The sequence below is a fragment of the Sciurus vulgaris genome (assembly GCF_902686455.1).
Source record: "Sciurus vulgaris genome assembly, chromosome: 14".
Lineage (NCBI taxonomy): Eukaryota > Metazoa > Chordata > Mammalia > Rodentia > Sciuridae > Sciurus > Sciurus vulgaris.
Window position 1 is genome coordinate 73,357,474 of NC_136475.1, and position 15,283 is coordinate 73,372,756.

Consider the following 15,283-nt stretch of genomic DNA (forward strand, 5'->3'; position numbering starts at 1 on the left):
CTTTGATGACAGGGTCCAACTAAGTTGTTTAGGCATCACTAAGTTGCTAAGGCTAGCTTTGGACTTGAGATCCTCCTGCCTCAGCCTCTCGAGTTGCTGGGATTGCAGGTGTACTCCACCTCGCTGAGAACGTTTTCTCACAAGATGTAACAACTTGGTACTTAAAAGATGAGTAAAAATTGGACTGGGGTGGCTCAGTGGTAGAGCACTCCTATAGCATGTGTGAGGCCCTGGCTTCGATCCTCAACACCACATTAAAAATAAAGGTATTGTGTTTATATTTATGTATTTTATATATATATATATATAATTTTTAAAAAGATGAGCAAAAATTCACAGGTGAAGAGGTGTGGGAAGTTGGCAGCCTGGATCATAGTATTCCAGAGATAATTCCCAGGACCTGGGCAACTGGAACTCATTCCATTTCTTGGAGTTTAGGTTTCATGGGAAAGAATGGCTGCAGATGAGATTCAACAAATAGGTATAAAGGAGATGATGCGTGCTGTTTCTACGGAGGTTAGTTTTTTTGTGTGTGGAAATGATGAACCCATCAAAGGATTTAAAGCATGAGAGTGATATACTTAGATGTGCCTTTTAGAATTCTTAAAATTTCCACATTGGGAATATTTTGACTTGGAGAGTAGAGACTTGTATGAAGACATTTAGCCCTATATAAGTAATTCTTGGATTTGGGGTTACAGCTCTGGGATGGAAAGAGGAAACTGATATGAGAGACTTTATGGTTAAGAATCTACAGGATTGGCTGGATGTGGTGGCACATGTTTGTGATCCTGCTACCCAGGAGACTGAAGCAGCAAGATCTGAAGTTTGGGATTAGCATCAGCAACTTCATGAAAACCTGTATCATAATGAAAACTAAAAAGGGCTGGGGAAATAGCTAGTGGTAAAGTGCCCCTGGGTTCAATCCCCAATACAAAAATATTCATCATCGTCTTCATCATCATCATCATGTACATCATCATCATCATCATCAACAGGATTTAATGATCAGTTGCAAGAGATTGCAAGTGAAGAATAGAATAGGAAGGAGCCTAGGTGTTTGGGTGTTTGTGTTATGAAGTGTGGAAACAGAAGAAGAGAAGCTGGACTGGTGAGAGAGGAGAGTTATGAGCATCATAAGTTTAAGACGCCGGGCTGGGTGGTGCACACCTGTAATCCCAGCCACCCGGGAGGATGAGGCAAAGGATCTTGAGTTCAAAGTCAGCCCTGTCTCTAAATAAAATACAAAATATGACTGGGGTTGTGGCTCAGTGGTTGAGTGCCCTTGAGTCCAATCCCCGATACCCCCCCCCCCCGCAAAAAATAAGTTTAACAAAAAGTAGGTTGCACTACCAATTTATTCTTTAGCTCATAAGGATCAGTGCTGTGGGTAGAATTCTGAAGTGGAGATACAGCGTGGTAGTCAATTACTTCAATGAGTATGGATGAGACTACCCAGAAAGAGTATGATGAGAAGCAATCTAGGAAGGATTGGCCAGGAAAGGAAATAGGATGAGTTGAAATTTAAAATAGGATAACTGGGAAAGGAAGTCATCTTCCCCATCTTCCCATCTTTTCATTTAAATTTTTCTGTATCCTTAAAAATCTAGATCTTTTTTTTTTTTTTTTTTATGGTACTACGGATTGATCCCAGAGGTGTTTTACCACTGAGCTACAAAACCAACCCTTTTCATTTTTTATTTTAATACAGGGTCTCACTAAATTTCTTAGGGCCTTGCTAAGTTGTTGAAGCTGGCCTCAAATGTTTGGTCCTTGTGCCTCAGTCTCCCAAGTTACTGGGATTACAGGTGTGTGCCACTGTGCCCAGCCTACATGTCTTTTTATAAACAGTGTCTTATTTTTTTCTAGTGAAGCAACATTAGCCTTAAAAAAGAAACAGGTCTTTTAAATTGATTATTGAGTTGACACTTTTTGTAGTCACTGGTACATTTACTTTTTTTTTTTTTTTTTTTTTTGCAACAAAGGATGTTTATAAACACATCATTTGAACTCAGGAAAACACACTCCTTTCCTTCCCCAAAGCACAGCCTTCTTGCTGAACCCCTTTCAGTTGCTTCCTTCAGACCCTTCCAGTGTAGAGGGCAAGGGTCACTTCTTGGCAGCTTCTGCCTGGGCTGCCGAATCTGCCTCTTCCTGAACAGCCAGAAATTCAGCTCGCTCCTTCTGGAAAGCTGCCAGCTCTCCTGCATTGAGGTCCTTTACCACACAGATGCCCAGGGATCAGGCAGAGCCAATGATGGAGCGTCAACAGAGGACAGGGGTACATCCTGCAGGGCGAAGGCATCATCCTGAGCTTTGACACGGGCAATCTCATGTATGTGCTTCAAAGTCACCAAGCCTGGCACTTCTTTCCCTGGGAGGAAGGAACAAGCAGCTCTTGAGGTGTTACTGCTTTCTTCCAGAGACCCAGTATCTCGGGTGCTCACTCTGGCCCTCACTGGTCTGCTGGGCCCCCTTCTCAATCCCAGCAGCTGCTTTCAAGAAGTAGGAAAGAATATGTTGTCCAATCTTGATTTCAAATGTCCTGTCAGGCTTCACAAAAACCCTCGAGGGCAGGGGAATGCCTTCTTTGATGTCCTTTTTTCTTTTCTTTTTTTTTTTTTTTTTTTTTTGTGGTGCTTGGGATTGAACACAGGGCCTTATGCTTGCGAGGCAAGCACTCTACCAACTGAGCTGTATCCCCAGCCCCGCTTCTTTGATGTCCTTCGTCCTCTAGTTGAACTTGTTGCAAAGCTGGTTGATAGAAAGACCCCACTGACCCAGGTATTATGTTTTGTAAAGTCAATATCTATTTATATTTTTCAAACCACTTTTAGCTCTCTTTATTCTTTCATCTACAAGTTTTCACTTTCTTCTGCCTAAAGAAAATCCATTAGGGTTTCATTTAGGTTGGGTATATTGGTGGAAAAAAAATCTCTGTTTTATCTACAAATGGCCTTGTTTTGCAACTGTTTTAAGAAGATATCATTATGGAACAAGAGGTTATTTTTTCGCAGCACATTGAAGATATTCCACTGTCTTGCTTTCTGTTTGCTCTTAGGAAATTAACTTCTTCATATCTTTGAAGATTTTTTTTTTTTTATTTTCTATTTTGGTACTGGGTATTGAACTCAGGGTGCTTAACCATTGAACCACAACCCCAGCCCTTTTTTAGTTTAATTTGAGTCAGCGTCTTGCTGAGTTGCTGAGGCTGGCCTGGAACGTTCCATCCTCCTCCTCAGCTTCCAGAGTTGCTGGATGACACTGTGCACCATTGTGCCCAGCTTTGTTTTCTTCAGTTGCTTTCTAATGTGTCCTTGCCTTTCTGTGTGCAAAGTATGGGGACTGAAATGAGGGGTGTGGATTTCTTCTTGTTTATACTCTTTTTGAATTTATTAGGTAACCTGAACCTCAAGGTCATTGTCTTTCCTCAGTTCTTGAAAGTCTTAGTAATCTAGTCTAATATTATTCTTATTCTATTCTCCCTCTCCTTTCCTTTTGACACTCCAGTCAGATATATAATTACCTGTTATATAGGTAATATAGGTATATATACACGTACATCCATATTACATGTATGTAATACTTAGTAGCTAACACTTGATGGTACTTACTGTTGCCAGGCATTATGGTAATTTGTTTAATCTTTATGATATGAAGTAGGTACTGTTATTTCCCCCGCCGCGCAAATAAAGAACGGAGGGCAGGAAAAAAAAGGCAATTATAAACCCAAATGCACTGATTCCTGAACCTAAACACAATATCATGAAACCTTATTGCTTTTTTTTTTTTTTTGCTATACTCCAGATTTCCTTATCCAGCTTTGATGATTCAGATTTTTGTTTTGTTTTGAGTTTTTATTGTTTTTGTTTATTTCCTTCTGAAGACTCAAAGCGGGAATATTTTCTAGCCACAATTCCTGTTTCTGGAATCTTGTTTCAGGAATTTGTGTCCTGTTTTGTTTCTCTAAATAACAGGTTTGTTGACTTTCAAGGAGTGGTACAGATGCTCTATTTAATTTGCTAATCTCGCTTCATGTTGTAAACATTGTTTAAGAAGGCTAGTTTATTCAGGCTAAGCAACCCTATGATATTAATTGAAACTACCTCAAACCTATGTGGGAAACGTAACTTTTTTGATTTTTATGCTTATAATTTTTTTCTTATTTTAAAAGTAATACATACTTATTGGAGAAAATAGAAAAAGAAATGTTATTCTATTATATTGCCCACAGGAGTATCTACTGTTAACATCTTAGTGAAATTCTTATGATCCTTTTTCTTTTTAAGTCTTTTTTTAGATGTTGATGGACCTTTATTTTTATTTGTTTACTTTTATGTGGTGCTGAGAATTGATCCCAGTACCTCACACATGCTAGGCAAGTGCTTTACCACTGAGCCACAATGCCAGTCCCATTATGATCCTTTTTCTAGCATTTTAGGTATAAAATATATTCTTCCAAGCACATTATTTTATAACATTTGTGTTTTCCAGTGTTACCAATATGTCTGTATGTCTTTCTTCTTTCTTTCATTCTTTCACATTGGGGATCAAACCCAGCGTCTCCCAAGTGCTGGACAAGTACTTTACCACTGAGCCTACATCTCCATCCTTATTTATTTATTTAGGTACCAGGGATTGAACCCAGGGGTGCTTAACCACAGAGCCACATCCCCAGCCCAAGAACGTCGTTACTTTACCTTTGCATGTATTCACATATATTTTCTTAGGATAAAAATTTTTAAAAGGAATCACTGAGATCTGAGAGGATGCAAATGTCTATGGTTTTAAAATACATATTACTTACTTGTCCTCTGAGAGTTCACAAAAAGTTATACCTATATTTATTTGCTGAGTATAGGCATATCTCATTCCTACTCCCATACTCCTTATTGATACTGAATACAAAATTTTTAAACATACATTTTGATGGGTGATTCACATTTTATTGTTTCAACTTTCATTTCATTTATTTCAACTAAATTATAATACTTCAAAGCACATGAAACATGGATAGAATTTAAGAATGACTGGAAGAGACCAGACACTCTGGATGTGAACAAAAGGAAATGTTTTTAATTTTGATCTCATATTGGTAAGAGAGAATGTAATATAACAATCTGCAGGGTCAACTGTCATTACATTTATACTCCAGCAATCAGATGGATGTACTTATAAAAGATACTAACTCAAGGAAACTAACTAAATTGAAAGTTCCCAGGATTTATTTAAGCACATTATGCAGCCAATAGACAAGGAAGAACATGCCTTTTTTTGTTTCTGGATGGGATCTGCCTGTGTTGCCCAGGCTGGCCTTTGAACTCATGGGCTCAAATGATCCTCCCACCTCTGCCTCCCAAGTCTGCAGGTGTCTGCCACCATGCCCATCTCATTAACTAGTTGGTTCTTTATTTTAGTAATTGGCACCCTCACTATCCCTGCCATTAAGGCGAGAAACTTGATTGTCATTGCTGACTTCTCCCTTTCATTCAACCCTCAAGTCCCATCAAGTCTTTTTTTTTTTTTTTTTTTTTTTGGTGCTGGGGATCGAACCCAGGGCCTTATGCGTGCAAGGCAAGCATTCTACCGACTGAGCTATCTCCCCAGCCCCAAGTCTTGTTTGTTATAACTCTCAATCAGAACTTCAAAGTACTTCTTTTCTTCCCTACTATTCTGATTCAAGTCACTACTACTGGGGAGTGATTGGTCAACTTATGTTGTTAGAGTGTGTGCATGTACAAATATGTAACAACAAATCCCACCATTATGCACAACTATAATGCACCGATAAAAAATATGGAAAGAAAAATTTCTGGTACCTCACTTAGACACATGTAATCACTTCTTTAACTGGTTTTACAGTGCAGCAGCTAAAGGAATCTTTTAGTATATGAACCCCATCATGCCTTCCTCACTGTGGAACTTTTAATGTCTTCTCACTGTATTTAGGTTAAAATACAAACCCCTACCTATCTCCTGCCAACCTCTCCAGCCTCATCTCATGCCACTCTCTCACTTGAAATCAATTACCCTGGCCTTTCTGCAGTTCTTAGAATTTGCCAAGTTCTTTCTCTTGCCAGGGCCTCTGTGCTTGCTTTTCTCTGACTGGAAAATTTTTCCTTGGCCCTTTCAGTGCTGCTTCCATCCACCCTTGAGACCTTAACTTAAATGTCACTTACCTAACTTCCTTGACTACTATGTGCATCTCCACTCTAGTTATGTCTGAGCATTTATTACAAATATGTCATTATGCTATTTATTTGGTCTCCTGTTTGTGTTTGTTTTTGTTTTGGTACCAGGGATTTAGCCCAGGGGTACTATACTACTGAGCTACATCCCCAGCCCTTTTGTTTTATTTTGAGACAGGGTCTCACTACATTGCTTAGGACCTCACTAGATTGCTGAGGTTGGCCTCAAACTTCTGATCCTCTTGATTCAGCCTCCTGAGTCTCTGGGATTACAGGTGTGCACCACCGCACCCAGCATCTGTTTATTTTTTAAAGAAGTGAATAAAAGCAAGAATAAATGGTTGCAGGGGCTGGGGTTGTAGCTCAGAGGTAGAGCACTTGTGAGGCACTGTGTTCTATCCTCAGCACCACATACAAATAAATAAAATAAAGGTACTGTGTCCATCTACAACTAAAACATTTTAAAAAATAAATGGTTGCAACCACAATGAGATACCACTTATCCTTTAAAATGGCTATAGTATAAAAAGACAAGACTGAGTTCAGTGGTGCACACTTGTATTCCCAGTCACTCAGGAGGCTACGGTAGGAGGATTGCAAGTTCAAGGCCAGCCTGGGTAACACGTAGTAAGACCCTGTCTCAAAATAAAAAATGAAAAGGACTGGGGATGTAGCTCAGTGGTAGAGTGCTTCTGGGTTCAATCCCCAGTACTGGAAAAAATAATAATTATAATAACCAGTTGGCAAGGAGTGGAGAAATTGGAGCCCTTGTATACTATTCTGTGGTGTCAAATGGTGCTGCTACTTTGGAAACCAATTACGCAGTTCCTCGAATGTGTCATATGAACTAGCAATTCCACTTCTGGGTATATAACCAAGAGAAATGAAAACACATCCATGCAGAAACTTGTACCCTAATGTTCATAGCAGCATATTCATAATAGCAAAAAAGTGGAAATAATCCCAAAGTTAATCAGTTAATGAGTGGATTAATAAAATTTGGTATTTTATACAAGGGAATATTGCTTGACAATAAAAATAAATGGTGCATGCCACCGTATGGATGAAACTTGGAAACATCCTGCCATGTGAAAGAAGCCAATTAAGAAGGACCACATAATTCCATTTGTATGAAATGTCCAGAAGATGTGCTTGAATGAAAATGGACATAAATTTGTTTATTTTACCATGATATACGACTGCATTGGTCTCCTGTGGCTGCCATAATAAATAACCACCAGCTAGGTGGCCTAACCTATAGAAATTTGTTCTCTCACAGTTCTGGAGGTCAGACATTCAAAGTCAGTATTATAGGACTAAAATCAAGAGGTCAGTAGAGCCATACTCCCATTGGAGGCTCTAGGGGAGTCTCTCCCCTAGTACCCTACTCATTTATTTTATTTATTATTTTATTTTATTTTTGCCTCTTCCAGTTCTAGGTGGCTACCAATATTCTTGGTTTATGACCATATAACTCCAATCTCTGACTTCACGGTCACATTGCCTTACCTCTTCTGTTTCAGATATCCCTCTGCTTCTCTCTTACAAGGACCCACTTGAATGTCCAGAAACTCCTCTGCCCATTTTAAGATCTGTAACTTAATCTCATGTGAAAAGATATGACATTCACAGGTTCTGGGGATTAGCACTTGATATATTTGGCCATTATTCAGTCTGCAACAACCAGATTTCTACTTTATTCCTTTTTTTTGAGGGGGTGGGTACAGGGGATTGAAGTCAGGGGCACTCAACCACTGAGCCACATCCCCAGCCCTATTTTGTATTTTATTTAGAGACAGGGTCTCACTGAGTTGCTTTACCTCACTGTTGCTGAGGCTGGCTTTGAACTCCTGATCCTCCTCCTGTCTCAGCCTCCTCAGCTGCTGGGATTACAGGCATGCACCACAGGGCCCAGTTACTTTTTTTCTCTTTATCTTATATTATGTCATGTGTTATTACAAAAATAATAAGTATTTGGTACAGAAAATTAAAACATACAGAGAAGCAAAATAAGACAACTTAAAATTTCCCATAATTCTACTTCCCAGAGGTAAGCACCATTAGTATTCTGGTGCCTATTTTTGTAGGGGTTTTTCCTTGAATGTGAATTTACATATAGGTTTCATTAAAATTTAAAAGTCCAACTGATAGCACAGTCCTGAATCTCACTTCCAAGAAGTCCACCTCACAAGTTGGGACACATCACTGATACTTCCCTAGAAAATCTAGAATGTACAAATTTACTTTTGGAGGAATTTAAATATCCTTCTGTATCAGAAAGATGAACGTCAGAATGCTCATTTTGAAACAAGAACTTACAAAACATAAAAAAAAAAAAAGTCCCTGTCAGTTGTGCAAAAACAGAGGAAAGAGTGCGCAAGATGTCATTCATAAGAGAAGGGAAGAGATAGTTCTCCATTCCCGGAGTTGAGTGTAAGCATCTTCCTGGATTCTGTGACCACAAATATGGAGTGTGTGTGCTAGCGTGAGCGTCTGGCTGTTCAAGTTCAGGAGAGTGCCCCCACACGTCATGGGGGGTATGGACTGATTCTGGTGACCCATGCTAACCTTACCCAGAACCCTGGTGATAGAGAGCACAAATTTGCTGGAAGTCTTCTGTGATTCAAGGTAAGGAGGTAAGCATGACCTTGATCGCTGAAGCAATATGCTTTACAACCGGACTGGTGGATTTCATTTCTTCCTCCCCGTCTCTCCTTCTCCCTCTTCCTGTCAATCATAAAAATATATATCTAATGTCCAAAACACAGGGTCTCATTTTAAGCTATAGAACAGATAAATCAAAAGCAATAGGATCATTATGTTGTGAATAAACAGAAAACAAATGAGTGAATTTCTAGCTCTTGTGTCTCAAATCCCATGTCTTCCTTGCTGCTTCTACTGATACTGATCTGTCCTTTCTGAACTTATAGCCATGAGTCCCAACCACTCTCACTATGCTTTACAAAAAAGAAAAAGAGCTGTTCACCATTTCCCCTTTTTGCATACTTGCCTCTTATGGAACAGGGAGGTCTTTGACCTAATGGGACCCTAGGTTTTGCTATGAAATGGGAAGTAGATAAAAAAGAAACTTCATTCTAAAATGTCTTTTGGTCCGCCAACAGGAGGGCAACTGGGTTACTCAGCCAGGTACCAAAGGGAAAGGGAGTGGGGTTTAAAGTAGGTTTTAGTGCCAAATATTAAAAGTTTTGGTTTACATTCATTTCAAGCTCAGGTCTGTTACATTTTCCTCCACAGAAATGTGGTTTTGCATGACTGGCTGGGTTTGCCTGCAGGGAAACCTTTAGGCGTGGTTAACCTGGTCTGCAGGGGTTTCATTAGTTTTCTCTGAATGTTTAAAAGTGTGTGGAGTCTGGGGGTTGCATTTGTGTTAACTTTGAGACAAAGTGAGGGAGACTTTGAAAACGCATTTTGGCATTACAGAAAGGAAACCCAGTCTTGTGAAGACTGTCATTGGAATCACAGATCAGCACATCCCTGGGATCTGCTTTCGTGTATCCAAAGTTACTCTTATAAGGACACCAGTTAGGCTGGATTAGACTTATCCAAACAGCTTCATTTTAACTTCATTCTTTAAAACCCTTATCTTAAAATACAGTCACATTCTGAGGTACTGGGGTTTAGAGGTTCGGCATTTGGATTGGGGGGGAGGGAGTGGATAATTCAGTCCAAAATATAACATTAACAGTAATATGTGAGATCGCTGGAATTTAAAGATCTAAGAAAAAAAAAAGCGTCCTAAAAAATAGAAATCAGCTGGGTGCAGTGCATATCTGTAAACCCAGTTACTCAGGAAACTGAGACAGGATTGTTAATTTAAGGCCAGCTTAGGCAACAAGTCAAGACCCCATCTCAAAATATGAAAACAAGATGGAAATCACTAAAAATCAGTAAAAATGATTTTAATATTTATATGGAATGTAAATCATTTCAAAACAGAACAAAATTGGAGGACTTAGACTACCTGATTTTGATGGGGGGATACTGGGGATTGAACCCAGGGGTGTTTTACCATTGAGCTACATCCCCAGACCCTTTGTAAAAAATTTTGAAGTCAAAAACTATTACCCTAGGTAAATGTATGGATACGCAAATGGTATGCCTCTCCTTTATGTACCATCAGAGAAACAAGATGTATCCCATTTGTTTACAATAAAAATAAATTAAAAAAAATTTTTTGAGACAGGGTATGTGTAAGTTGCTAAGGCTAGCCTCAAATTTGTGATCCTCCTGCCTCAGCCTCCCAAGTTGCTGGTGTTATGGGGCGCAACTTAAGAACAGACCAATCACCACTGAGAAGTCCAAATTTGAGAGTCTTTATTAAGCCAGCCAGCTGACTGTCTCACACAATGCCCCCCAAAATAGCTATTGGTAGAAAAGCCCTGACCACAGGGTTGTAGGGGTTCTTATAACAAAATTTACATTAATCATAAGTGTCTGCTGCTATGATTCAAAATTACACATTAACATCATGAGATCATCAACAGAGGGGGAAGTGGGTCAAAATGATCCTTACCTAGGTACAAACTAGAGAATGGTTACTAACATTCACACAATCACTGTTCACACGGTACATTGTTTAGGAGCAATAGAAATCAAAAGAGAGCAATTCTTTACTACATAGGAGTTGCCATTGTATATTATTAAACATGTCACACCAAGTAACTGATGATGGGCACAGAGGTGGGATGTTCCCATGGGAGAAGCTTATTTCCTACATAACATGGAGTCTTAGAGCAAAATGGAGTCTGTTTAGTCATTTCCCTTAGAGTCTGGCCTATAACATTCTCATGGAGCCAGATCTGTCAGCCCATCACACGGGATTGCACATGTGTTCACTGTTCCCAACACATACTACCTGATTTTAATACTTGAGGATATAGTAATCAATAAAATAAAAAATGAGGATATAGTAATCAATAAAAAAATTTTTTTCTAGTGCTAAGGATCTAACCCAGGGCCTTGGCTAGGAAAGCACTCCGTGAAACAGATACAGCCCTGGCCTAAGGAACCTCAAACTTTTATCTAATACCATAAACAAAAATTTTCTCAAAATGAATCCACATGTTAAGTGTAAATGAATCATGACATTAAGTGTAAAAGTTAAAATCATAAAACCCTTAAAAAAACTTAGGTGAAAAATCTTTGTGTCTTAAATAACAATGATTTTTGTAAATAGGACACAAATCATGAATCATAAAAGCAAAAATTAATAAGCTGGATGTTTTAGTCAGCTTTGCATCACTGTGACCTAAAGACCTGACAAGAACAACATAAAGCAGGAAAAATTTATTTTGGCTCATCGTTTCAGAGGTTCAGTTCATGGTTGGCTGACTCCATAGCTCTGGGCCTGAGATGAGGCAGAACATCATGGCAGAAGGGCACGGCAGAGGAAAGCCACTCAGGACATGGCAACCCGGAGGCAGAGAGAGCTCTGCTCACCAGGGACAAAATATAAAACCCAGAGGCACACCCCTAGTGACCCACCTCCGCTAGCCACACCCTGCTTACTTACAGTTGCAGCCCGGTTTATCACTATCAGTGGATTAACCTACTGGTTAGGTTACAACTCTCATAATCTTACATTATCGAGCACACCTCATATCTAAACCGTAGGTATGAAAATATTTGGCTCTTGAGAAGATGTAAGAAAGTGCAAGTTAAACCCATTATATTAATCATGTATTTTTATTCCATATTTTATGATGTCATAATTTTGGGAGTCTTTATTCAATTTATATGAAGTTCTAAAAGAGATTAGACTATAATGAAAAAATGATGATCAGAATAATGATTGCCTCTGAAGATGTGGTGGGGGTGGAATTTGCAAAGGGGCCTGTGATACTTTTTTCCCTACGTCAGGACAGTTTTTGCAGTGTAAAAATAAAACTCGCAGCCTGTAAAAATAAAAAAAGATTTTAATAAAAACAATCTTTTTATTAAAAGATTTTAATAAAAACAAATAAATAAATAAAAACTCATTAAAGGGTACGGTGAAGATCTGCAAGCTACATCTCCAGATCGTTACTGTATTTTTTTTCTAAAAAAAAAAAAAATTAAAGCAATTGTTTTAGTCAGCTTTTTCGCTGCTGTGACTAAATGATCTGACCAGCACAATTAAAGAGAAGGAAACGTTTATTTGAGGGCTCATGGTTTTGGAGGTCTTAGTCCATAGAAAACTGGCTCCATTCCTCTGGGCTCCAGGTGAGGCTGAACATCAGAATGGAAGAGTGTGGTCGAGGGAAACAACACTCACATGTTGATCAGAAAGCAGAGTTCTCCACTTGCCCGATACAAATATACACCCCCAGCCACGCCCCCAATAAACCACTTCCTCCAGTCACCACTCAGTTAATCCCACCAGGGAATTAATTCACTGATTAGGCTAAGACTCTCCCAACCCAATCATTTTTCCTCAGAACCTTCTTACATTGTCTCACACATGACCTTTTGGGGGACCCCTTATATCCAAACCATAACAGTAATATTGAATTATATTTAATGATACAGACATAAAATGTATTCATGTCCAAACTGGGTGTGGTTGGTGCACACCTGTTATTCCAGGGACCCAGGAGACTGAGGCAGGAGTATCCCAAGTTTGAGGCCAGTCTCAGCAACCTATCGAGACCCTGTCTTGAAAATAATAAAACAAAATAAAAAGAACCGGGATGTATCTCAGTGGTAAAGCACCCCTGGGTTCAATCCCCAGTACAAAGAGTAAATAAAAGAATGTCCATAACTTTGTTGAATATATAAAAATAAATAGATTGATGAATAGAGGGATGGATAATTAATTGAGATATGATAAAGTAACTACAGCCAAATATTAATTATAGGATCTATGTGGTGGTTATGAAGTACTTTTGTAACATTTTTAAGAATTTCATGTATGTTTAAAATTTTTCATACTAAAATGTCAGGGAGGGGGCTGGGGGTATAGCTCCGTTGGTAGAGTGCCTGCCTCGCAAGCACAGGCCCTGGGTTCAGTCCCCAGCACCCCCCCCCCCCAAAAAAAAAAAAAGAAAGAAAAAATGTCAGGGAAAATATTTGTGGGTTTCCAACACAACACATACCTCAATCCCAGTCACCTCCCTTCCATTTTTACTTCTCTCCACCTAGTGATTGGCATTTTCTTCCCCCTTTCCTCTCTGTACAATAATGCTGTTTCTAATTCAGGACCTCTGTCTTCATCCTGAAGCAGAGGCTGAGTATGTGTGAACAGATGGCAGTGGTGGTGGTGGGGCGGTTGATGATCTGTCTTACTTGGTTCAGGCAGGGGCATCAGGAGAGCAATGATAGACTGAGCATTAGGCTTCTGGGTCCCTGCTTTTCAGCACACATTTTAGAATGTATAAGGGGAAAGAAAGAGAAAGGGAGTTGATTTCCACATTTTATGGAAAGATGAAAGGTCAGGACTACACCAAGAAGTAGAAATATGTTTATTATCTTAAAATATCACTTTGAGTCACCATTTGACCCAGTTATGCCACTTCTTGGTTTATACCCAAAGACCTTAAAATCAGCATACTACAGTGACGCAGTCACATTAATGTTATAGTTGCTCAGTTCTCACTTGCTAGATTGTGGAACTAACCTAGATGCCCTTCAATAGATGAATGGATAAAGAAACTGTGATATGTACATATATGTGCACACATACAAAATGGAATATTATTTAGCCATAAAGAAGAATAAAATTATGGCATTTGCAAGTAAATGGATGGAGTTGGAGAATATCACGCTGAGTGAAATAAGCCAATCCCAAAAAACCAAAGGTCGAAAGTTTTCTCTGATAAGTGAATGATGATACATAAGGCAGGGCGAGGGTGTGGCAGGGGGGTAAGAGAAGAATGGAGGAACTTTGAATGGTATAGAGGAAAATGGGGTGGGAAGGGGTGGGGAAAGGAAAGATAGTAGACTGAGACAGACATCCTTACCCCATGTACATGGATGTTTACACAAATGGTGTGAATCTACATTGTGTACAACCCTAGAAACTAAAAACTGTACCCCATTTGTGTACAATGAATCAAAATGCAGTCTGTAAAAGTAAAAAAAAAAAAAAATCATTCAGAACATGCTTCTGGTATTGTCATTACTCCCTGTGGCCCTAGAACAAGATGCAAGTCCTCACCGTGGCATACCAGTCTTTCCATGGCTTTCTCCTTTGTACCCTGGCAGCATTGCTCCTCTTTGTCTCTTCAGACACTCCTACACCCTGTCTCCATAGCTTTGCTCATTTTCCTCTATTACAGAAAGCTTCTTTCCTCCCCCGACCTCAAGCTGACCCTCCTGTTCTCATCTTTCCATCCTTTAGGACCTGGATCGTGTGCCATCTCCTGCCTAAATACTTTCTCCCTGGATGAGTCTTGTCCGCATCACTCTTACCTGGAGCAATTGGAGAGAACTTACCCTCAGCACCATTCTTTTATTTTTTTTTGGGGGGGGGGTACTGTAGGGGCACTCGACCACTAAGCCACATCCCCAGCCCTGTTTTGTATTTTATTTAGAGACAGGGTCTTACTGAGTTTCCTTAGTGCCTCGCTTTTGCTGAGGCTGGCTTTGAACTTGTGATCCTCCTACCTCAGCCTCCAAAGCCACTGGGATTACAGGCGTGTGCCACCACGCCCGGCTTGCATTGTTTTTGACATTTACCCCTACCGTCTTTTGCCATTTAATTCCAAGTCATCTTCTTAGATTTCACCAACATCAACTGGAAGAAACTTTGAGAAGGGCAGGGTTTCACTTGAACACAGTCTAGAGTTCTAGGTCAGGAGTGCAGATACCTGGGTTCTCTTTAGGGTTTGATCATAAATATCCAGTGGCTTTGAGCAAGTTTTTATCTGGCTTGGACCATCATTTTCTCATCTGTAAGAAGAAAAGTATTAGCTGGATTATCACTCCAGTCCCCCGATGTTATTGTATCTGGTTCTGTTTTGTTTTATAGAATGAAGATTCCTTTTACAGAAAGAAGAGGACAACATTGCAGTCATCTTTGACAGATCCGTTTGGAAATATCTTCTACTCTGTATAAAAAGGTGGAACACTTTCACTCAGAACAAGTGAGTATATTA

The 15,283-nt window shown here is 39.5% G+C and overlaps 1 protein-coding gene across 3 annotated transcripts in view; it reads left to right on the forward strand.

Annotated features, from left to right (window-relative positions):
• Positions 1-8,639: 8,639 nt before the first annotated feature.
• The window catches only part of NLRC4 (NLR family CARD domain containing 4), a 41,596-nt gene continuing 34,952 nt past the window's right edge, over positions 8,640-15,283 (forward strand). For 2 of the 3 annotated variants that reach the window (XM_079109949.1, XM_079109951.1), the window contains exons 1-2: positions 8,640-8,824; positions 15,157-15,271. In XM_079109949.1, coding sequence (XP_078966075.1) covers position 15,271 — 1 coding nt within the window. In that variant the 5' untranslated portion in view covers positions 8,640-8,824; positions 15,157-15,270. The remainder of the gene's footprint in view (positions 8,825-15,156; positions 15,272-15,283) is intronic. The other variant, XM_079109950.1, reaches the window with a different exon arrangement.